This window comes from Acanthaster planci, linkage group LG01 (genome assembly GCF_054643075.1).
Source record: "Acanthaster planci isolate LZ-2023a linkage group LG01, COTS_SCS, whole genome shotgun sequence".
Classification (NCBI taxonomy): domain Eukaryota; kingdom Metazoa; phylum Echinodermata; class Asteroidea; order Valvatida; family Acanthasteridae; genus Acanthaster; species Acanthaster planci.
Genome location: NC_141777.1, coordinates 30,154,378 through 30,180,734, shown reverse-complemented (window position 1 = coordinate 30,180,734; position 26,357 = coordinate 30,154,378). Strand labels below are relative to the sequence as shown.

At 39.5% G+C, this 26,357-nt stretch overlaps 1 protein-coding gene across 3 annotated transcripts in view; it reads left to right on the top strand.

The window, feature by feature from the left end:
- Nucleotides 1-26,357, top strand: part of lrrc57 (leucine rich repeat containing 57) — a 61,118-nt gene that overhangs the window by 17,444 nt on the left and 17,317 nt on the right. For 2 of the 3 annotated variants that reach the window (XM_087147691.1, XM_087147703.1), the window contains exons 3-4: nucleotides 10,862-11,130; nucleotides 15,769-15,954. In XM_087147691.1, coding sequence (XP_087003817.1) covers nucleotides 10,862-11,130; nucleotides 15,769-15,954 — 455 coding nt within the window. Of the gene's footprint in view, nucleotides 1-10,861; nucleotides 11,131-15,768; nucleotides 15,955-16,679; nucleotides 22,213-26,357 lie in introns of those variants that run through there. The other variant, XM_022242272.2, reaches the window with a different exon arrangement.

Genomic DNA, 26,357 nt, shown 5'->3' with positions numbered 1-26,357 from the left:
CTGTATAATTATTAAGGAATGAGACTTGTCTCCCACAGTGCAAAAATGCATTCATCTTTCATTTGCCACGAACGATTTAAGAAGTTATCTAAGGTTTGCCAAAAATCAAACAAGAGTCTGTGTCTGTCTAAACATTGCTATATTAGGTTGTCTAATTGAAACTGACACCAAACCCAATATTTACCTTGTTGACATTCCATTGATATTTCTAACCCTGAAACAAGCTCCACCACAAGAATGTCTCCAAACTTCGACAACCCTAACGGAACTCTGCGAACAAAAGCTCCTTTTATCTGCACATACATGTAACTTCCAAGGACCTTGACTAAGAGAATAACTTTTCTCTGAGTAGGCAACGTGGAAGTTCATGCATTAGAATTAATTCCTTTCATCCATATTTGGTTTGACGCAAACAAGCTTTGGACCAAAGGCTCTGAAATGGAACTAATCACAAAAGGAAACCAATTGGTTTTGATCCTCAAAATTGGAAGTAGTTGATTGGTATACTACAGTCTCTTTGTTGCAGCATTACAGCAAATGTTGAAATTGGGAATAAAGAGACAGCTGTTTGATATATGGCAGAATAGCATTTCTGACACTATCCCATACAAATGAAAGTGTTGCTCAGTCCTCCAACATCAGTTAGTATGCTTTTTTCACATGCCTTAGGGAGTTAGGGTTAGTGACTGAGAACTTGACTTCTGAAAGACAAGAAATGGTCTTATTGGGTTGCTTTCAGCAACTTCAGAAGAGTTCTCGTTTTTGGATGGATATTCAGCAGTTTCATCCAGGTTATTTCAATCTGACCAAAGAATGTACCCTTTATTGACACTATGCATGTATGCAATCTGTTCAGCTGTTAGGTACATGCATGCTAGTTGTTTAGTTTTTCCCGGAGTTGTCAACCCTCCCCCCCCCAGTGATGTTGGTGCAGATTCCACCTGGTTCCCTGAAGACAATGCTGATGAGATGCTGATGTTTAAATATTAAAAAAGACTGGTGCCATTCCAGATCTGCTTGAGGATGTACATGTCCTCTTGGACTTTTATCAGGTTTACACAAACTGTTCTTGGGATGCAGAGGTTTTCACCCCTTCCCCCTTCACACCTGCAAGAAATTTTCTCTGAAAACACTGGGTATAGAAACCTTTTGGGGGGCGGTTGTGTGTACCAGCACCCCACAGATTTACACCTGTGGAAATCAACCTTTTCTGGTGTCAAATCCTTGTAGTTTCAGCAAGTTATACCTTTTAAAAATCAGTTTTTATTGCTGACAGTGGTCTTTTATACCAAAAGACAATAACCTGTCCTTGTCAGTAGCCAATCAATTATATGGCAGGTGTCCAGGGGTCCCACCGTGAGGCATAAGCAGGTGTGCAACAGACATCTCTTGCACAGGTGGTGCCACAAGTACTGGTACCATACCTCATTACCTGTAAGTCTAACAGTATATCCACAGGGCTTGTAGGCCTTCATGTAGCTGCCCAGTTTAAGATTGCTGTGTGGTGTACTCTTGCATTCACACTCCATGCTGTTGCCACTTCTTTTCAGTGCGAAAAGCTGCCATTCTGTTTTTAGCTGTTGACATGTAAAATGAACTAAGCTTGTTTTTCTGAAAGGCAAAACAGTGCGTTTGTCTGCTGACAAACAAATCTAATTTTTTTTATTTATTTTTTTTTTTAGGATTGCATGTACAGTACATGCACATTAATTCTTTATTTTCATGGTATTCCCACAGATCAACTTGATTAAAATGGCCACAAATTCAGGTATCTACCATACAAGTGTAACAACTTGGGTTTAAAGATTTCCATCAAATATGATGTGAACACCTGTGAGCATGTTCATGTTCCTGAAAGTTTTGTTTTTGTTTTCCAAAGGAGAGAGGGAATGCCAAGGGGATTAAAATGTCATATGTGAGCAATTGCGGGTGTTGGAAGAAAAACGGTATCAATTTGACACATTTCAAGGCAGGAAAAGTGCAGTCAGGTTCATCAATTACATTGCCCTTGAACTATACATTGCTTGGCTTTTCGGTGACACGAAGCAAGGAAACAAGAGTGCGTAACGAGATCTTGAACTTAGAAGTGCCTCCATCAGCCCCAAACCCGCGAGTTGTTGGCACCTTGGTCCAAGTACTGGGGGGGCGTTGTGGACTGATTGGCATTTCCTCTGCGGATTTCACACTGACACAACCCCCACTGAGATGTAATAAGAGGTAGTTCCAATAACACAAATGTGTGTTGACATCTCTTAAGTGTTCGCAATTGTCATCCAAATTCAGAAATGAGGGTTTTGTTCTTGATACTTTCTTAAGCTTTCGCAGCATGAGCCCAAATTGTCTGTGGTGTGAATGGATTCCAAACTAAAATATGAGAGCGGTTTGCTCGAACTCACTTTGACATCTCAGACATCAAGATGTTGATCTGACTGATGCAAATTAATTTCCTGTGTGAGAAGTTGTTTTATAAAAGTTACATCTATGTCAGAGATTACACAGCTATGAGTATGTACTGGTATGTACATTGTGAAACAAAAGACTTGTGACATTTACGTGTATTTACAAGATGTGAAATTTTCCTTTTCTAATATGTTTAGAATTGTGTTAATCATGATGTGTCAAAAGTTGTTGGGAAAATATATAGCAACAAGTAGATATGTTAGGATCAGTGGAATCACTTCAAAGGGTCAATACAGTGCAGTTTTATTTCAACTCTTATAATGCACCTTTTTATGTTTCAATTATCCTTATTGTCAATTTCTGTTGTCCTATTTTAAAAGGTATTTTGGTGCCTTTTCGTCTTTATGCTCGTACATGTACCATGCTCTCTATATTAGCGAGTAACTGTGTGATGCCATTCCAGGGAGAAAGCCTCGATATTCCATTGACTTGAGCACCAAAAAAATGCTGACATTTTGATATTTTGCTCTCCTAAATGTTCCTTTCTCTGGTTGCATAAACATTTTTGTATAAGCATCATAAGTTATGGCAATGAGCCAATGACCAACCCTTTCTCGGAAATGTTTTCAGGGAGCAAAATATTTGGTTCACAATTTGCTCTGAAAAACATGTCAAGGGAACAGTGTCTTCCCTGACTGACACCACAACAGCAGCATCCTCAGACACCCAGAAAAGTGTGGACAATTTTGAATGTATAGAAAAATGCACTTTTCAATTCATTCAACCCCAAAAGGATATATCAAATACTGTAGTTTCCATACATCACAGCAGAGTATTTAGATAATTAATTTTTCAATGAAACACATTTTTTTATTAATAATGACCTTACAGTCAAAGAGTTTTTTGCATATGGTATGGTACTTTTACGCCTTGTCTTCATCTGCATGCATTCTCAAGATATCATGAAATATGGCGCAGAAAATACCACCTCAACAAGTTGTGCAGACCCCTCCCACAACAGTGCTCTCAGTCTGGAATCTGGGACAGGCAAATGTAGTCCATTGCCAGAGAGTGTTATCATTTGTCCTGTCATTAATCATGCTGTAAAACTTGCCGCAACTCCCAGTGGCAAAAGCCATTGCACTATCCCTCCCTCTTGGTGTCGGGTAGATTGTCACAAAGGTGTCAGAAATGGTGGGGGAAAATGTTGTTCCTACATGTAGCTCCCTGGGGGTTACCAGTGATGAGGGTACCGGGTTGCTGTACACCACACAGTCCCACTGAAGGATGTTAGTGCATGCTGTTTGTACGATACATATGCACAATGTACAGAAGTATCTAAGGATAACATTTGAGTCCATGGGAGACGTCGAAACTCCAGCTGGGAGGGCTTGATATGGGCATGGTATGGGTGACCACTTTACATCAGCCAAGATAACTTAAGAGAAAAGAACTCCTGGGTAGGGTTGATATTGCCAGGTTTCAAGTCCAACCTCAGTAAAAACAAAATTACATCCAAAATGTGCCAGTTAATGAACTGAAAGTGGGAGGTGGCATGACCCTTTTGCATAAATGCACCCTCAGGATTTAAAATGCAGAAGGTGGCTGTTAGTCATGGAAACTTTGCAGCCTTGTGAAAGTAGGTCAATCCATTAAGCCTCACCCGATGGTGTTCTGACCAATCACATGTGCATGTAATTTGCATGTCCAACATTGTGACATGCATGCAATATACACGCATAATGGACATTTGATGTGGAATTAAACAGGAGCATATGGTACTGCCCATGGGCACAGTGGGTATGGCTTTAAACTATGTTTTATTGCTACCATGCAATACACTCTGTGTGTGTGCACATTCTGTTGAAAACTGTTAAAATGCATATTCAGCAGTTACACAAATTGTTCATCCTCACAAAGTACCGGTATAAGTGCATCACGTGATCTTTATGCCTCACTCACTCTAATTAATACCGTAGATTACTGAGTACCAGATCTGTATAGTTTTACACATTGTTTACGCACTCCATACATTGAACATAAAAGATGGGAACATTGAAATTCTGTTGCACTAACACACCCAGTGCACACATTTGTCCACACACCCACACGTCATGATGGGGTATGCACAATGATGGGGCCTGGTGTAAGGTGCTCATTATGACCAGAAGTTTTATGTGCACATCGTACAGAATTTGCCAGTCTCTTGTTGTTTGGTTTTTGTTTTTTCCTAAATTATCTAAGAATCCTTAGACAAGATGCCCTTCTTTTCTGGTTGATCTTGGGCAACAGAATTATTTTATACAGATTTAAATGTGCCAAAAATACCTTGAGAATAGAGAAAGGGTACAGTATATGCCCGGAGAGATTTTGGTACCAAATTTCATCACAGGCTGATTTACTTGGTTGTGAGATACCGATGTGCCATAGTTTCATGCATTTGAAATGACATTTAATCGTTTGATACAGCATGTTTAACTTGAATGGTTACCGCACTGCCAATGATTGTGAGGATGAAAATAGCAGAGAAGTGATGACAATTTGTTCTTGTGCCTTTTGCATTAGGAGAACAAATTCGATACAACTATCGAGTACATTTTAAGACAGACAAGCATTCCTTCTCTGACTTATTTGAATTCAAACAATGTATTATTACCCTAAATCTGAAAATGTTGGACATTTGTTTGTGGTGATAGAAGTTTCTTCGTACATGTAAATGTTGTTTGCTGCTCTAGATTCCATCCTGAAGAGAGATTGTGTTAATTATTAAAAGCTGTCTTTTTCCTACTTGGTGCCTGTGAAAATTTCCACTGCCACAGGCTTACTTGTGTGCTGTGAGGATGAGATACTATTTGTCATCCTGGTGACTAAGGACACCTGTATTGCCATTGGTAACTGTATCCTCAAAGACAGAGCTGATAACCTCCAGCCAATGAGATCCACTGTACTGTGGTTGCACTGAGGTACAAGAGGCAGAAAGTAAGAGTAGAAACACTAATCCCAAAATTATTGCTTCCCAAATGTTGAGTCAGGCCACTGGTCACCTATTTTTCCTTCAGTGCTGTTGAAAGTCTCTGAAGTGCAGTGTGGTTAGACACTGTATCCATTGAGGGGCAAGTAGTGGTTTTGGTGATCAATCCCATAGAATCGGAACAGTGAAGTTGTAAAGTTGACCTAGAATGCTTCTGTGTTCTGTTGCTATTGATGCCCTAGTCTTGGCCCAAGATGTCAGTGATCAATAGTGACTTCAATTATTGTAGAGCACTCTCGCACAACAGCATTCAACTTTCTGTCACTAATGTCTTGGGAATCTGGTAAGAATTGGGCATGGCTGTTTTATGTAAATTAGACTGTTAGTATAAAAAGAAATGTTTCTGGAACAAACGGCGGCTTTCCATTTGATCAGTAGTCACTCACAGGGCTATCACAGTGTTGCATGTCTATTGAGCATGTTTGATAATCACTCTTGACAGTTGAATTCTGCACATAGCATGTATGTTTATAATCCTTGAGCAACAGACAGTCAATCATTTCGCCATTGCTGATTGGTTCCCTAAGAAATTTCAAGGAGAAGTAAAGAAGTTACAAAGATACCAAGATTCTGTTCCTGTAGAAATGAGGATGTAACTAAAACTGCATCAAGTACTCTGCTGTGAAAACAAGTGTTCAGATTTTGCCCAAAAAAGTATGAAAGCAGTGATTGGAGATCAGAGATGTCTGACATATACCAGTATCAATTTTTTGATGGCTTGATTTATTTTTTTAAAAGTAGCACATTTCAAGAACAAAGTAAAGGACATCGGCTATTCAAGGATCTAACTTACCGTATCAGATGCATATACGGTACTCTGCAAGACTGCAACTTGACCCTGATTGTCCTCTTAAAATATAATTATAACAGCATCTGATAATTTAAACCTGATGCGTAAAACAAAACCAGAATTGAAAACCTGATCTAGGTTACCTCCGCTACCAGTACAACCAGAAAAGAATTCAAATGCCACCCCCGTCCTGAGTGCCCGCTCCCTTTGTAGAGCACCCCCCACCCAGTTGTTCCAAGTCTCAACTTTACACCAGCACGTGAGCTTCCTGACATATTTGTCCCTGCGTCGTCCGCTCCCTACACCACTAGCTGAGGACAGTCAACAGAGATGGCCCAGCAGGAGGGGACACATAAATAGTTCAATCAACTGTCGTAATTTACTCTTTTTTTTCCCCACTTGACCGTAGTTATCTTTAGTAAAGAAGTGTCGGTAGATTGGGTTGGGCACAAAGGAAAACCCTGCTGGTTTTAGTCCCACTTTCTTTTTTCCCCTTCAAATGTGTCGCCAACAAAGTCATTCATCATACCAGTGAACTTGTTAGCATCTGTGCACTTTCTCTACAGATATGAGGTGGTTAGTTATCAAGTTAGTTATCAGTAGGCTGGCGGTTTCTCTGTTTCTACATCTGTTTCTGTCACCTACTTTGACCAGTGTGTCTGTGTGGAAAAGCTTATAAATGTTACATACTTTTATTCTGGAACAGCTCATGTTTTATCTGCTCTTGCTTTAAATTTTTTGTTAGATTTATAGTTTGGGTGGAAGGGGGAGAAGGTTGTCAACCATTTCAGAACATCCAATGCCTTATCATGTACATGACATGTAAATGACGAAAGACTACTCATGAGTGTCCTGTGATCACCCCCGGAAGGTAGCCACTTAGAACAGGTGAAGTCTCTCATCAGCCACAACATCAAGTTGGAATTTGTATCATGTATTCTTTTGTTTTGTATCAGTAAAGAAGAATAAAGTTATGTTTTAACATTATTCCATTATCACAAATACAGCGGCATAGTATTGTTGCGAGTATAGGGAGGACGGGAGCTGAATGTTGGGAGGGGATAGGTCCCAATGTTTTCTGAACTCTGCTAGTATTTTCTATGATTTTTTATGGGGAAGGGTGTATGCAAAGGAATGTAAACAAAAATAGTGGTTGTTGCAGTAATAGTGCTTCACTGCTCCCCACAGCACATCTCATATGAACTAACATACGTGTACATGTAATACCAGTATGGCTGTACAACAACCTTGTACCCAAATGTCATGCTAAGACAATGTGGTGGAAACAACACTTTTAACCTTGGGAAGATCAAGGTAATGTACCCTGTGGGGCACATCGCTCATGTACCACAGTGAACATCGCTCATCTTCTCTTGATCCAGTAAATGTGTGTTTGTGGCATATATTATTGATTCTTGACCAATAAACATATACAGTCTATTACTGTGGTTTAAAAAAAATGGATGTTTGGCTTCATCTTGGGTGCCGTTGCCTGCTTGGGTGTACAAAACACCATTGACCCCTACACAACAGGCAAAAATTGTATACTGTCTAACAGTAAGGCCAAGAAATTACTCTTTCCTCTAGTTTTCTGTCTTATTTTTCATCCATCCTCCTCCTTTAACTAGCACATCAGAAGAATAATCTCTGTCCTGATCAAAGCTCAGCACAGTAGAACATTACAGAATCATGCATGGTTTGTTTCTACTTTAATGGGAATTTGGTCCAAGCTACCATACATGTAAGTGAATACATGCATTTGATTGGATGATGGTCAGATATTCAAACTCAGCCTTACATGGTATTGCATAGTGTTAATGTGTTCAGTTGTGTATATGTACATGTACATGTATGTTATTCACTTTACTTTACGTTACGTTCATTTCAAGATTTATTGTGTGAATTCCATGGGGCTTTTATGCAAGACTCGATGTTTGCCAAGAGGAGTGACACGTGCTGATTTGTACTGTCATCCATCACAAGACTACGCTGTGCTCTCCACTATGCTTAAATGGACAGTCCCACTTTTGTAATACTTTTTGTCTGTCAAACCATTTGCCTGGGGAGAGTTCTGCTGGGTGTTAACATTCCAAAATGACAATGATAACCATAATCCTTTGAAAGGAAGCCAAACCCTTACATCCCAATGGAGCCAGACTTATCAAGCTACAAACTGGGACATCAGCTCTGACTCCATCAAGGAAATGGTCAGTTCCAGGGACATATCCTTAGGCCAGATTCTGGGTCACTTTCTGTGACAGTGTTCACAGGTACATGTAGGTCACTTTATGCGAGTAGACTTGCTTTATTTTGAACTACCAGTATGTACTAGTATTGGTGAGGTACTAAAGGTGCAAGTTAGAAAGGCTCTTACTTTCCAAGGTTACTGTTTGATGAAATATCCACCCAGCGATACTGTGCACGATATGGGGCCGATGGGTACCCCTCCCACATATCCAATCCCTATACACACTCTAGACTATTGTTACCTAACATATCCCCCTAGAAGTCTGTAAAGAATTCCTGAGATTCCGATCAAACAATGACCAACACAAAGGTAGGGGGGTTCTCTCTGCCCCATATCTTGCATCATATGCACTCAGCTTGTCGGATCTTTTGTGGCATCTCTGCATTCTTATCCAGCCTATTAGGGAGAATGGGGAAGATTCTTACCCTTCACTAAATTAGCAAAGAGAGGAAAGGAAAAGTGATTGCCCCTTCAAATGAGTAGATGTCAAAATACAGTCTGTCGGCCCATCCAACTGTGTTTGTCCTAGGCAAAATCATCATTCCTTGTTCATTCCAACAAATCATGGAAAAATTTCATTCAAAAGTGGCCAGACTGGCAAGTGAAAGATGTGGGTAATTCTTTACATCAGTTGTACCATTGTACCAATAGGTTTCAAAGAATGACATACATGCACTGTAATTATTAATAATTTTTATAAATATGAATAATTTTTAATTTTTTTCAATCACTGGGTTGCTAGTTTGATATGAATAAATTTGTGTACTGTTGGGGAAAGATTAAATCAAGGAGTGTAACCAAGATTTACCAAATCATTTGTCAGTTGTAATGAAGACAGAGAAGGGGTACCCCAGTTTTTTAGAATGACCCACATCCTCTTTTTCCTATGGAATAGTTAGGTTTCCTCCACCCAAGTCGCCTTTCTCTCTCTACCCACCCTTCTCTCCCTCTCCCCCTCCTCTAAAAAAAGGTTTTGTAGACATCTGTCTGAAAAAAACTACCTTGGTGGCTTTCCTGATTGAACTGGCTCCCGATTTCCCATTGAGTTCCTGTCTTGTAAGCCATTCCAGATGATTGGGGCCGCTATTGATATGTTATTGCAATCAGTGTCATTTCAGACAGTCTGCCAAATTTCAAGGAAAACCAATTGAAATTAGATGTGACAGAGTGACTGAAAGCTCTTTGCCAGAACTCAATGTCAAACTTGTTTGACAGGCTCCCCTTTTCACCTGCAACATTTCACTTTGGGCACTTTTTAAACATGAACAGGTTCACATTTCTTACAGCAAGCTGTCAGGATTGCACCCCAAGTTTTCTATTTTTGTTTTTCCCCTCAGACTCACATGTTCCATCCCTTTTTTACATTTTGTTTGGGAAGATTATGCACGAAATGGAAAACCACTTGACTGTCTTTGGCTTTTAATACCATGCAATTTACCAAAAGCAAACATGACTCCTAAAATCTGGTGTATTTATGGCAGTCACGGCGTACACTTGTACTGTAGTCCACTTCAACCTGACAGGAAAAGTCCTGATGAACAATACCGAAGTACATGCAGCATGCACAGACAATTCTGCAATCCATAACATTGAATACATTTATCATTCTCTCCATCACATGCATGTGCATTGGTGGGACACACGCTCCATATGTACCTCTAGTTCTGTCTCCAGTGCTGTTAGAGATCTGCATGCAGTTTATACCAAATACACCCCCAATCTGCACTTGTACGTTGTTGCTTTTCCTTCCGAAGGGCATCTTTGCTGAAGAAATGCACTAGTTTAAACAAAGATTTCAGTCTTGACAATGCACTTTCTAAAAATAAATGTATGTACATGTAAGTCCTGAGTTCTTTCATCTTTTGCTATAACACTGAAAGAAAAAAAGAAGTCAGTACATTTTCTGTAGATAACCATTTCAGCCAATGCAGTGGGCTAATTATTGGTTTAGATGAGGACAGGGCAGCAGAACAAAGTACCAGTTGACCAGAGAGATATAATTTGTGTCTTTCTCTTTGATGAACTGAGTCATTCCAGTAGAACTGCTTGTACTTCTGTAGATTTTTCTGCTGGAAATGAGACTAAGAGATGGCAGCAATCTGTTGCATGTGCCCTGTGTTACACTTTTGCAATGCAGATGACATGCAAAGCAGTGTCTGAGTGACATAAATTATGTCACAGTCATTTTTAGGCCAGACACATTAATTGTTCTTAACAATATGATTTACATTATCCAAAGGTGTTGATGATGTAATTCCTGATGCTGACGATTTTTTTTTTCACCGAAAATGGAATCAAGAGACTTGTGCCTTTCGCATTCCTTCTTGGCAGAACAGTTTCAAAAATTGACCTAACATTTTCTCTGTTGTCTTGGCATTGATGTGCACTGCAGCATCCTTACCAGAGGAATTGGGTCACCTCAAGAAGCTGGAGACTCTCCAGTTGAACAACAATCGGCTGACCTCCCTGCCTGCCTCCCTGTCTAAGCTGTCGGCTCTTAAGACCCTCTCCCTTTCAGGCAACAAGCTTCAGCGCTTCCCCCTGCAGGTCTGTGAGCTCCGGCACCTGGACATCTTGGATTTGTCCCAGAATTCCATCAGGAAGATCCCTGACGGGGTGGGAAGGCTTCAGACTATTGAACTGAATGGTAACCAGAATCAGGTGAGTAGACAATGGATGATTAGGGGGCTAGCTTGTAGAACAGGTTCAGCTTTACAGCTTTGTCCACCCCCCTTGCTCAGAGCAGATTGGTATTTTATGAAGATAGAATTGGCAACTAAGCTGAGTTCTTAAAATCCCTCTTTACTTGACATAAAAGTAGTGCTGTCATGACAAAATCAAAATCAGGTCTTCCATAGGTTCCAGTTACAACTAGGCCTAAAGCATTATAGCAGTAAGGACAACTTACATCACTGGAAGATCATTCTCCAAAACTTGTAAACTGATTGTAAAATCAGTAAAACTTGTTCCTAAAGTTCAAACCTGGCATACTTAAAAGGATACATCCGTCATATATCGATGGTAACATTTTCACAAAACCTGAGTTAACACTTGATGGACATGTCATGCTCATTGCCCAGATATGCACTGATTTTATAAGAAAAGATGAAAAAAAGAGAGAAATACATGTATCATGCTTTCCCTCATTGTCAAATGCCATCAAAGCCAGAGCCTCAAAATTGCAGACAATTCACACCTGGCCCAGACCTGTACCTTACAGCCTGAGGACAGACAACATTCCTGTGGTTACTAAAGAGACAGAAGTAGACTTAGTGGTGAACCTGGAAAAAATATTTGGCTATCACAGTCACCAATCTAGCCGCTTTTCTGTCAGTTACCTGTCAAACTTCCCGAATAGGTGTGCTACTTTTTTGATGTGGACCAGTCTTTAGAACAAGGGAATTTCAATGTTTGAAAAATTGTTTGAATATTTCAATCATGAGACAGAGGGAGATTTTCAGTTGTTCCAATTTTACTAACAAAAGAAGTTGTTGAAAAATCCACGAGAGGCTGTTCTGATTCTTTCAAATAAACTGCAGTTTTGTTTACACTGATATTTTATAATTAAATAAATATAATGTAATTTCAAAATGTGTTTGTTCCAGTATTCGCATAGCAAAGAACAAAGTGGAGATAAATTAGCTGTTTGGTGTCGCAATTTTGCATTCTGAATCATCTTCTTTCTTTAGTTAAGTGGGAAAAAGTTAACCGATGTGCTTGTGGATGTAGCCAGCTTCGATATTCTTGCCACAAAGGTACTTGTTATCGCACTGTGAATCAACCAAAGTTTACTACCTGATGCACATGTACATTTGCAGTCATTTAGATGTCAGAGGAAATAAAACAGCAAATCACTAATGGTGGGTTATGGTTGAAGTAAAATTGATCATATGTCAGAACTTTCAATTTGCCATTAACTTGCACCTGCTTTTCTTCAGCTGTAAATGACAGCTGGTAACAGCATAAAAAGAACACAACACCCTCAAAATTTACCTCTTGTAACCCAAACCCAGGAATATCACTCGATCAATTACAAATTACCTGGGCCCCATAAACAAGGTGAGCAGAGCCAGAGGCCCAGTGCAAAAGACCAGGGGAAATCAGAGCAGTTGTTTGGTGGGACACATTACTGTCAAGACAACTGGGTTGTGAGGAAAGGGGTAAGGCTGAGGTGGGGGGGGGCCAAGAAGTGAGGCCAAATGAGGGGAAATGAGGCCAAACGATGTCAGCTTGAGGTTTGATGTAAAACATTCTCTTTCTTTTTTGTCTTTAAAAGTTTAACAGGGTGCCTAATGGTTTGTGTCCAGTACAAAAGTTGTCAGAGGATTAAATACTTGTAACTGCTGTCCTACATACATGTGCATAACATGTCATGGATTACTTGTAATAAGTGCCCTGCGGTTTCATTTTTTGATCCTTGTTTTGCGTGTTGACAGTAAAATGGAATGCCACTTACACATTGGAGGCTAATGTCTTTAAGAGTTAGGATTTCATTATGCAAATTTGTGTTTGAGCCATCCTTGTATTTAAATCTGCTTACCTGTAAAATTCAGCGGGAAAGGTTAAGCTTAGAGCATGGTGAAGCACTTTTGGTGCATGCGTTTCAAGAGAGCTGCCTTTGGCACAGAGTGTGCACAACTTATTTTCATCTGAATGTGCACAATCCCAATGGCATTGCCTCTCTCTTTGTAATCATTGAGGGGGTGCTTGCACACAGTCTGGAGAGGCTCCATGTCCCACCCCCTCCCCATAGTGCATCAGTAATTTGCAATATAAAGCTACAAGTAGGGGTCAAGAATGGAAGTAAAAATCTTTGTCTTTCAATTTTTTGAGATTTTAATATGCAAAGATCTACAAAGAACCTTATGTACATGTGTACATGTACCTGAAAAATACTGTCATCTGTATCATTTCTGCCTACCCTCTCCAGTGGACATTTGAATCTCCTGTATCAGCCCATCACCACATAAAGGATTCCATTAAGCTTTGACACTTCTGGATCATAACGAGCACAATTACCGCTCCCTCCCCCCCCTCCCAATTTGTCTCACCCGACACCTATCCCCTGCCAGCCTACATAAATTTATGCCATGCACGTAATTAACCTAAAGATGATGCCCTGCAAGAATTCCTTTTATCCCTGGACAAGAAATAACTTCCCAGGCACATTTTTCCCCCTTGTAATTTATGAGGAGCTTGCCCCATCTCCCTCCCAAGAGAGTCCACCAGCAATCACACAAGCTGTCTAAACCAACATTTTATGGAACAATCAATTTAGATACCAGTAGTATGGTTTCACTTTGACACTCTGTCTTCAACAGGACCTTCTGTTCACAACCACATTGGATTTTTGAAGGTTATACTTTTTAAAAATTTGGTCAGTTTAATGTCCTTAATTAACAGGTTTTCTTGTATGCTTGTTGTTTTGGTATTTGTCTGAGTTTTTGTAAGGCCATTTTTTTTAAATATTGATTTTCCATTTTAAATGGACTTTCCATGGCTATATCTGCCAGGGGTCCTATCTCATAGGATTACTGAGCACAGATTCTTAGCTGCAACAGTTTACCAGCTGATGTGCTATGCAGTGTGTAATGCTTGAAACTGGTTGCCTACTCAGTTTTCTTAAAACAAAATAATAGTTAAGTCATGATGTTTGCTTAGCAGCTTCTTGATATTTGGCCCAGAGCTTGTTAGAACAAACTCATGTTATGCTGCCATATTTTCAGAGCAAACATACTTGCAATTCATCAGCATTTTTTGTGTGCCGACAAAATGTTTGGCTTTAGTTGTTGAAATCTGTTGGTATCCATGGATTCACTTAGTATTCAGATTTACAGGAATGAACCAGTTTTGTGTGGGTATGCATAAATAGGCCTATGACAACTTCTGTTTCTGTTATGATTTTGAGCTACCAAAGGAAAAACGTTTACAAACCTTTCCTGTTATAAAATTGAATAAAAATTTTCAAACACAAAGCTTTGACGATTAAGTGGACTTGGTGATCAAAGTTGCTCTCCCGAGAAAACCTACATATTCCAATTCTTCTTTGCTGTTCCTAAAAAAATTTGCTGAAAGTCAACCCGTACATTCCGGATTCAGTGCTTCTAGCATTAGATAGCACTGAGTGGAGATGAATGACAAGGGCAAACTATCTTGCCTTGTTATCTCCCTTTAAATCTTTCAGAATGCATCAAACCTATCAGATTCACCCCATTAAAGTCCAGGGGGGTATTGGGTTTGGGCACAGTCATGGATGAATTAGGGTATTTCCCTAACCTCAAAGTGTCACAGGTTGATCCCTTCTCCCCCCGGGGTGTAAAGTAGTACATTAATGTCACACATTAAGGATGCACTCATAACTGCAAATGGGAGGTTCCTCCTCTGAGACTGTGGAGTTGGGATCCCAAAGGTGTTGAAGGTGGAATCTACTCTTATCTAAACAAGGTCAAGGCTTGTCCTGGAAATCAAATTACATCTTGTACTTTGGCTCACCTTTTTTATTTAATGTGGTAGGCCTTGGGCCCCCACAAAAGTGCGGATTTGCACCATACTTATTTTTTCAGGTGCAAATTGCAGCCTAGAAAAATGGCAAGTCATTACCAGGTTGGGTGCCAGGAGAGTGGCTGTGTGTCACTGCGTCAGACAATAGTCAGACTTTGCTCAGGTGCCAACCTGTCTATTGTGGCCACCTATTTACATGTATGCTACCAAACTTGCTGACAAATATGATCAGTTGCAAGTTTGGCCATTATCCATTTTCAGTGGCCTTCTGTCATGGCCATCGTGGCTAATCAATGTCATAACTTCCCAATTTCAGCTTTCTTATTATCAAAGTTGCTTTGTAATTACAACGTGATAAATAACAGGTTCACCTTCAGGACATTTTTATAGGATCGTGTGTGTTTGTAGAAGGCTGGGCTATCGTTTTTCCCCAAAAAACTTTTCATCTTCATTGTGCCTGTTCCATGACAAACCTATCATTAAAAGGTTACCATTGTTGCTTTGTCATTTTAGACAATTATCAGTTATTGTTGAGGACAGCTTGTTCATTTTGAATGCAGTGATGTAGTGTGGCATTGGGAGGGGTAGGGACGCCCTTAGAGAGAATGTTTTAAAAAGGTTTATTCTTCGGGTTTATTTATTCAGTAAATTTGTACTTGCATCCAGGTATTGTTTGTATTGTTACTACACCAGGTTTGGAAAAGACACTTACTCATAAAGTCACATGATATGAATACTTTACTAGATGAACTTTTGATTTACATGTACCCACATGTTTGTTTGAAATTTTTATCCCAGATTTCCTCTATTTCCGAATCCATCGCTGAATGTCCACGACTTAAAGTCCTCCGGTTAGAGGAAAACTGCCTCCAGTTAGCGGCTATCACACCCAAGATCTTGGAGGAGTCTGGTGTGTCACTACTAGCATTAGAAGGAAATCTCTTTGATATGAAACAACTCCATGATGTGCCCGGATATGAGAAGGTAAGTTTGAAATTCATTCTCCTCGCATGCACTTGAATTAACTCGTCAAAAGTTTCCTAATTAATGAGAGTTGAATGCCAAATCCGTATTTCTTTTTATGATGTGTAAAATCCATCAGTGACTAATGCAGCTGTTTAAAAGCTATTATACAAACTAGCCTTTGTGTTCATAACTGATTACATGGACAATTAAATGTCACTGTTAGAACATTTAGTTTTTCTTTTGTTTACATGCACCTGTCCTTTTTGTTGGCACATTTGTATTTTATATGAAAAATTCCTTTGTTTTGTTTTTATTCATCAAAGAAAACACACAATTTAAGTAATCTAATTATGCATTGCATACATGTACATGTTGTATTTTTCTCCACTTTGATGTGAGTTTAATCCTTGTTTTGAGAAAAAAACTGTGTGTAACAAAGGAAATATTTTAAAATGTAAATTCATTAGGAAAAGATCAAGTCCTTCTTGTGTGGTTTGTGACAAATGTTAGTTGACATGTTAGCTTTATGATTTCTCTGTTACACTGTGTATGCTCTAAATGATTTGTCCTTTGGAATCTCTCTTCTTGTCCTTTCTTGCCCTCCCCGTGATTTTGCTCTATGTCATTCCAATATGCAGAAATTTTTTCTTTCAGCAGTTGTATACACCTTAAAGAATGAACCCAAAGGAAGTTTCATTTTTTGCTTCATGTTACACCTGATTTGTTACTTGTTTTTCTTTTAGTACATGGAACGGTACACTGCTGCAAAGAAAAAGATGTTTTGATGGGGCATCTGTATTGAGGGTTGCTTTCCAACGTTTTAGCCATCGTGGAAGATTTGGATCCATTGCTGGCATCAGCACTGAACTGTCTTTCACATCAAACTGAAATCATAAAACTCGGGGAAGACATTGCTCATTTTTGAGAGGGATATTTGGAGTGTCACAGAAATGTCGAATAGGATGCAGAGAATGATCACCATCAGTGCTATTCCTACTGTGAACTGGAGGGTTTTGGAAGAACTGTAATTTCTCGCTGTTTGAATGACTGGATGACCCTTCTTGTATCGGTGTCTTGGAAACAGCATCAGAAAAACCAAGTTGGCCATGGTCTCACCCTCATAGAAAGCTATGTATGGCGCTGTACACAGCATCAGTTTATGAACTTTTTGAAACTTTTTAGATGAACTTTTTGTTTGCACTTAGCAAATATGCGCTTGCATTTTTGCATTTTCCAGTGGATAATGCCTGCATCAATTTGTGATGAGTAGTGCAAGTTTTTAGTCAATTGGCCAAATGGTTAGGATGAGCAGAATTAACAAACAAGTGTCTTAAGCAATAGGTAAACTCAACCAGAGCAATTAACATGGAATGATTTGCCAAAAATCTTTTACCGCAACAACGAGGAAGTACCTGTACTTTGGCTCAGTGCAGGTCATGCTGAAGATGTCAAAAGTGTCAAATCTTTAACAACTGCTTACAACTGTCTGTGATCTGCAACATCACCTACATGTATATGACTATCTGTGGTCTGAAACTTTGCCTAATGATTGTCTGTGACTGTGAAATGCTTGAAGCATTTATAACCTGCCAGCTGGTGATAATACTCCACTGAGTGTGCCTTGTGCCTTTTCCTTGGCTGGCAGTTGAGATTGGGAGGTGGGATTATTACAACGTTGGCCTATCTAGCCACCCAAAGATTCATCAGGGATCATCATCATGTTTAGGAAGTACAGCACTGCAGTAATGACATCACCCCTGCATGTACCGATATTTAGGTACGTGTACATGTACACGTACAGTTCAGTGCATCACCATAATTCTCAGAAGAGAAACTGAATTAGTTCATCTTTGGAAATCCAGTTGTGAATTTGGAGTACAAAGTGACGTGTTCCTTGCAGGACAGGTTCAAGAATTTTGTGTTGAGTCACAGTAAGTGTGAATGTGAGTTCAACTTTGAAGACACTTCAGTGATTTTACAGATTAACAGGAAATGCAGCTTCAATCTTTATTTGCACTGAGTATGAACAGCCCTTTAACTGCTGGAAATAATACTAACAACCACTGATACCATTGTCAGTTGTGAGTGTTTGGTGTCAAACAAAATTTGCTCTTAATGCTGCACCCACACCAAAGAAGACAGAGGTCTGAGGTATTCCATAATTGCATGGATGGCTTTGTTGCCTCGATTATCATTATGGTGAACATTAGAATCTATAAACGTAACTTGAAAATTCATATCATGTTGCCATCAAAGGTTCTCTCTGAAGGAGGAGAGTTTGATAAGCAGAGCCTTGCAATCAACATCAAGAGGTAAAAGTGTGAACACAAATCAGGTCATTTTTTTCAACATGTGTTAAATAGTTAAATACATGTAAAGAAACAGTGAAATGGCATTGAAATTGAAAATGGCGTTTGAAATTTCTACAGTTGTCTCCATCGACTTCACTATACTCAAACGGTCATTGCACACACACACTGTAATATTCCTAATTGTGTAAGAGTGGTCGCATTCTAATTTCTTTTCCTTGGAAGAGACCTTTAAAAAACAGACTCGCTAATTCCAGACGTGTGATTCTCTTCCAATTTACTTTGTTGTCCCATCACCACAATACCATATTCTACATATTTGGCAACCTTAGAGGAAACAGGAATCCAGACTTTGTTTTATATAACGGTACATGTACATGTCATGCACTGGTACAACACACATGACAACCTAATAAGAGCGATGGTACACATTGCACAGTCCTGTATCTCATTATGAAACTGCAAATCAAATTCCTTTTGTAGGATTTTTAATTGTGCAATGGTGAGAGTTTCTTGCCCTTACGTGTATTTCGGGGGGGTGGGGATACCAGTAATCTAGTGTATTTTATCCCAAATTACACTTACTGATATGTAAACCGCTGTTAGATATAAAACGGATTTGTATATTTTATGTACATAATGTAATACAGATGGCATGTACAAGTCTGTTTTGGTTTCATTTCCAGTCTGGGTGTATAATATTGCTGCTGACTCCACAGGAAACTTTGTAAACTTTGACAAATACGTGATATGTACAGGGAGACAGCTTTCCAGTTTATGTTAACAGGTTTCTGTTTTGTTTCATGCTGTTGATTTGCATTAAGCCCATCAAAAATGGATCCATGTATTTTGTTTTTCTGTAGTGAGCATTTTGGATATTGTTTTTATTCTGGGTTCAAAAAAAGTGAATCACAAAATGTGACCCACCATCCCCAAACGAGGCTGAAGTCGATATTTGTGATGTTGGACAATTCCTCTCCTTCAGCTCTTTTTTTTTTTTAACTGTAAAGTGATCCATGGTTAAATCGAAATTCTGCCTGCAGTAAGCTTCTTACGGGAAGTGATAGCTGTAAAACCCCCCATGAAAATCTGATCAGTGGAAGTTCCACTATTTTAGGGTTATGAAGTTACCTACATGTACTTCAGCCTAGTTTGGGGATGGTGGGTCACAGTTGGAAAAGAATTACATGTAAAAAAGCTTTAATGAGAATCTATTTGAATAATGCATGATAATACTGTATGCCAAAATTATTTATACCCCAAAATGTGTACACTACATTGGTAATACTATGAAATGTTATGCATTTTTTTCTCTTTCTTGTTTTTATGCTGAATCTTACACTGAGATCTTCATTGACACAAAGTATAATGGGAATTGAGCATTTGCATTAAGTAAATGCAGTATTCTCAACCTAAAGTAAGAGATTGTTATATAGGTTAAAATATTGACATCAGTCACCTCGTTTATTGTAGCAAAGGATATACAGTAGAAGTAATGTACAGTGTTTCTTCCAGTGTCTGGGATTTGGTAAACCACCGTACGGCATACTCATAAATGAGTTTTGCCTGCAATGAGCTGTACCCAGTAGATCAACATCACAGAATTTGGACTGAAGTACAACAACATTGGAAGCTTGGTGGCAAGAGAAAGTACATGCACATGTACAGGCAAGCTCTGAAAAATTTTGAGTGTCACTATCAAGTCATTTGATAAATCGACATTGCCTTTTTGCTGACAACATTCTGTCATATAACTAGTTTTTGTCAAACTGAACTTCATGAGCAGTGTTGTTGATGTACTGATGTACAGAAATGTTGATGTACTGATGTACAGAAAATACCAATGGTTATTTGGAACAAGTACATGGAGAAGACTGAGTCACTTCAATTATGAAGCTGTCCACAAGTGTACAAAATGCCTTTTTTAAAAAAGTCCTCCCTCCCCCTTTTATACATGACGTTTGGATATTTGCGGACCCCATACCTATGACAGATCTGAAAATTACTTCAATACATTTGGGCTCAACTAAATTCATGTTGGTAATGATGAATGTATGTTGAATAACTGCAGAGGGCAAGGTTTTGATTTTTAAGGGATGTAACAGAGAGCTGCTCTCTTTTGGAAGTTACAAAGTAGGTCCACACAAAAGGTTGTGTAAGGAGCGGGAGCCATTTTAAGTGGAAAAACATAACCTCTGAGACAAAGTTGACAAGAGTTATTTGCAGTGCATGTGATTCACGTGGCTGGTTACAAAATTGGGTAAGAAAGTCACATTTCTTCCAGATTATGGATCAAACTTCACAAAAAATAGGGTCAGTATGATTAAGAGAACATTGGCTGGGGTCACACATGTTTGGAGGTCAACCTCTTTTGTGAGAATGATAAAAATGTTAAGGGTCCCGCAATACACAAAACCTTGTACATGTATATACAGTAGATTCCCATTATAGCACTCTCAAGGGGACCTAACAGAATTGAACGTACAGCACAGCACTATAACCGACTGGATGGATGCGCAACATGTGTACTGCACATGTGCACATGTACTTTTATACATGTACTGTACTGGTATGTGAATTTCGTTTACATGTATTGGCAGGTGTATGTACCATAATTTTTGGAATATATGCCTTGTATCCAGTCATCTGGACATTTTCGTGACGCCGATCAAAAAACACCACCAAATCTCTTCAAAAACTGCCAAGGGACCTTGTGCATGCTGCATCGTGGCACACGCACTGCGTCCACACCCACTACGACATCCTGACAGCTTCTGCGTACCCATTCATGGACAGTCCAATCGCTGACTTTTCCAATAACCATGTGATCGCAGAAAGTGATATGTCATCAGAAAATCCAAGTGAAAACAGAACAATATGTCACGCTGAACGCAATGGGTGAAAAAACAAGATTTGCTATATGAAGCTACAGGTACAATTTAAGCGGCTGATTTTATTTATCGCTAGAAAGAAACCTTTCAATTACAAAATACTACATGTAGTATTTCAATGTTGAAACTACACCACGAGAAAAAATAAAAAGTGGGAAATAATCATGACAATGTCGCCACAGCAGAGCAAGTTAAGTTTGTTGTAATTACGTTCGCATTTCAGGTGCTCTGTGACTTCATGACTCATAGACTTCCGTTTAATAACTCAAAATCCAGATAACTTGACTTTTTTTATTTATTCTCCGACGTGGATGGGGGTTTATTTGTGATAATCCAAGAAAACATAACTGTGCCACGCGGGCGCGGCTCACCATGGTGAGCACATGCTCACGATTGCGCTGCACGGACAGCCGAGTGCGTGTCTTTACTTGATGTGATTGCTACACTGGTGTCCCGAGGACAGCCAATCATGGCGGCCTTGCAATTCGGTTTCATATGTGTTGAATATCAAAGAATCTGTCTTGGCAAGGTAAAGAGCCCTGTAACTGGAATCATTTCACATGCTTTATATGGTTCTCAGGGCCAACAATCGTGAACATTATATCCCAAAAAGTGTTGTAAACAGGAGCGCTATAACCACAGAAGTATGTACACAGTGAATGGATGTACAGTTTGGGAAATGAAAATAGAGCTTTATATTGGTAAGAGCGTTATATCAGGGAGCGCTGTAACAGGAATCTACTGTATGTAGCATACACAGTGATTCCACCCTACCCCAACAAGCACTTTTAACACACACGCATTCAATTAATATTTTTTCACTTTCCAAATGTGTACTCGAGCATCGTTTACTCTTTAATTTTCAATGCATTGAAGCTGCTCCTGATTGGCAATCAACATGAAAACACATCAGTTTATTAAAAGCAAATGTTTACATTCGTCATATGTATTTCTGCGTATTGTTGAACTAGCGCCAGTATCATTTTGATAATTGGCATTGTAATCACTGCATTTTGAGTATTTGCTACTTGTGTTGTGCAAGGTTAATGTAATAAAAGAAATAAGATGCGTACGAACATGCTATTAAATCTTCCTGTTGTTTTGTCATATCCCTGTTGTTTGCATTGTTTTGAAGTTCGTGCTTATTCAAAATAGTGCAAACAACAGAATAGGACTGGTGTTTTTGCAATTGTTCTGCTCATAATGCAGTGCATTTCTGAGGATGCCCAGTCAATATTACTTCCCTGCTGATCAACCCAGCAACCAGCAGTACAAGCCATGCAGACTGATCCGGTGACAAGAATCAGGAGCCATTATTGTGGTGTCCCCACGCACGTGTACTGATGAGATGTACATTGAAATGCTTCCTCAGCCATTGGGAGCTCACTGCTAACCAAATCAGGCATGCGTCAAGTTTAGAAATGCGCGCCTGAATGACGGGGACACCCCAAGTAATGGCGTCAGTGAATTGGTTTATACTGTGATGGGCAGGCCTTCAGCGCAGTTTAAGGGGTCAGTTCCTTTTTTAAGAAAGTCGAGATCGATTAGTGGGGACAAAAACACATGTTGTCCCCATAACCTGGTAGCAAGTAATGCAGTGCACACATGAAATAATCAGTAGGAGTGTTGTGACTTGCCCAAATGCACGTGAGCCTTAAGTGTAAGACCATATTCAATGTACGAGTGGGTGTGTTGCAACCACATTAATTGTGTCTCTTTGGATTAGCCTGTTTCATCTATTTTTGAGGGCCAGCAAACCTTCTCCCGCCTCCCCGAAAGAGTTGATCCCAGTTGGGAGTATAGCTTTCCTCTCTGTCTGATGCGAGTTAATCAACTGTTGCTTGTGGTCGTATCCGGAAAGTAATTTTTTTTGTCACATCTGGGGTTGTCTTACAAATTCAGCCAGGATTGTGTTAGAATTATGAGTTATTACTCATGATTGCTACACCTTGTTGGTGTTACTCCTTGATGATAAGGGAGTGTGTTTCCCCCAATGGTCTTGGCCCATTTCGTCAATCGGTTAACCTACAAAAAAAAAGGAGAAGTTTGGTTAGGCAATCTGGGTCAAATTGCAGAGAGAGGGAGTTTTTCCAATTAGTGTGGGGTTGGCCTACTGCATGTCAGATTTGTCATGGGATGTTTGTCTTGGCCCGCCTCTATGCAGACTGTCTCCCTCACTGCTCTCCCCATAAATCAGCTGGTGCCCAAATTTAAAGCCGTTTTATTCTTGCAGATTGTAAACTTGTTACTGCCATGACCTTGAAGGAGAACTGGCAGTTTGCGCGAAGCCCTCCATTATGTAAAAGCCAGTCGAGTTATTAGGTGGCAAGGCTTGCCAAAGCCTCGCTCATTCTGAATCGCAAATTAAAGTTTGAAGAGTCTATCCCTTGGATATTTTCACAAACTCACCCCAGTTCTAAGGGTCAGGAACTCATTTATTTTCTTAAAACCTTGAACAAGTTGAAATTCAATGCTGCTTTCCCCTTTTTCCCATAACAGAGGATAATGAATTAATGATTGTGCCCCCCCTCCAACTTTCTTACCCCCTTTATAGCTTCATCAATATGCCCGGGGCGACGGCTGTGTTCCTAAATTTGACTGCAGCGAGTACAGGAGGCGGACATTTGCCGTTTCTTGTGTCCCAGTGCATACAGGACCTAAATGAAACTAACCGTAACGCTCTGTCTGTATCAATAAGCTGCATTTCCACTGATTGGGACTACTGGCAAAGAACTGTTCTGTGCCCAGAGCCAGGATGATCTGGGAAGAGCCCAGAGCAGTTCAACTCTTGCAGTATCATGCCCAAAGCTAAATGCATCCAGTGCAAATCTGAGGCTGTATAAGTGATGTATCTGTACCTTTATCCAAAAAAAAAAGAACAAGAAAAGATTGTTTCCCATGTCTGCCTGCCTTTATTCTGATCGGGCAGATAAAAACCCTGACTTAAAGAGTTACAGAAATAGAAAACATTTAGGTCATGTGAAGTATTTCAAAATAACAATAAATACGTAACCATTTCAAAAACATAAATTTAATTTTTAACCCATTCATTGTGACCCCCAAATGAATAAAAAGTTCCTGAGTTTCCCCACCCACAAAAAATCCCCTTTCGGTCGTTTGCACTCCCAGGCTGATTGGATGACGTCATCGCCAGAACGATGCACGTACAGTGTACATGTACATAGCGCATAGTACATGCAGTATCGCACGCTTGCAATAGACTGTTGTGTTTGATGTAGCTAGGCCCACATGCAAACACTGTCTCAGTTCAAGGTAGAAATTAAAAGACACAGTTCTAACGTGTCTTTCTTGAACTGAAACAGCATTTACCTGGTTGGCCAAGCTACATCAAACACAACATGGTCTATTGCAAGCATGCAATACTGCATGTACTGTGCGAATGTACTTGTACATGTACACTATACATGCATTGTTCTGTCAATGATGTCATCCAATCAGCCTGGGAGTGCAAATGGCCAAATGGGGATATTTTGTGGGCGGGGAAACGCAGGATCTTTTTATTCATTTTGCGGTCACAATTAATGGGGTAAACATTAAATTTATGATGTTTTTGAAATGGTTACGTATTTATTGTTATTTTGAAATACTTCATGCAAACTAAATGTTTTCTGTTTCTGTAACCTTTTAAGACTTATTCCGATAAATCTTCTTCAGAATACATTGACTTTTTATTGCCCCCTGTTTGGCATTGCAAGCACACACAGCGGCAGGTTCATGCTCTCGACAGCTATATGGCTCCAGAAAAGTTGATAAACAAAGCATGGACTGGCATGTACAGTGCACATGTACACGTGTGTGTTGTGCGGAAATCAGAGAAATTGAATATATGCCCACATTTGTGCAAAAACATTCTAAGGGGCATATTGTATGTACCTTTGGCAATTCAAATGATCAAGATGTACTGCAGGAATATGATTTTGACCACTGTGCTTGGCCAAATGTGGAAGCAAACATCATTCTGTGGCAGTACCTCAGAGTGTCGTAAATTAGGACCTATTGTACATATTGTACCTATTCATATTGTACATATGAATCTGAAGTGTCAGTTTTCGTGTCATTCGGGTTTTTTTAAAAGTGGGCTCATACGTCTTGTCATATTCAACAAAGCTGGCTTTTTTTGGCTGGTCAGAATATGTTGTGTTTGCATTTTATTTTACATGGGATGTACATGTTTATCTTGCCTGTTTCAAAAGTCAGGGACATGTATTTTGGCCATAAATAAAGTCATCCATAAGTGGTTCATGGACCACACACCATGTACATTAATAGTGTGTAATGCATTTGTTAAATAGTCAGGGTTAACTGGACACTGTTCTGTGCTAGACTGATCTGTTACCTCATCCTGGGGATGGGGGGGATTACTGCCTTCCACAAGTGTGATATTGGTTTTATCGCATCAGTGGAAAACCTCAGTAATAATAATAATAATTGAAAATTTATAATGTGCCGTTTCCATAAAATGATCAACAGCGCAGTGCAAGTTAACATAAAAAACATTAATTTAAGAAATGAAAGGATAAGGATAAATGAATAAAGATAAATGAATGTCACCGCGCTAGTACCCAAACCACAGTATGGGGATACGTCTGCCCCGCCAACAGGGAGAATCTAACCCTGCTGGCATCAGTGATGTCTCGATCTTTCCCGGGGACAGACGCCTCTAACCCTTCCTACGATAAAAGAAAAGTAATTATACCAGACACGGTGACACTAGCATAACGAATCACAGCTCAACCTACGTTAAAATCAAAGATAATAATAACCCTACTAGATAAAATTAATAAAATCACGAATATTGCAGTGCAATATATCATTGTACAAATGCAACATTAAAAAGGTAAATTTTCACTTTACATTTAAAAACGGGAAGGCTTTGCTCACACCATATATGCCATGGCAAAGCATTCCATAATTTAGGAGCAGCCATTGCAAATACACCTCAGTGTATATCGTGTGGCAGTTAATAGTCTAAGTTTCCATCCTAAAATGTGAAAACCAGTGAAGAAGTTGCTTGGTTTGTCTTAGCTCTCAGTTATTCAGTTGCAAACCTACCCACAAGCACACAGCCTGAATGTAACCCAAGTGGATCAACATACAGTTGCACAAATTGTACTTGTTACAGCCATCAAGCCATGTAATGAAACAAGTAAAGTAATGAAACCATGCTTGCCAGTGCATGCAAATATACTGGCAGGTCTTC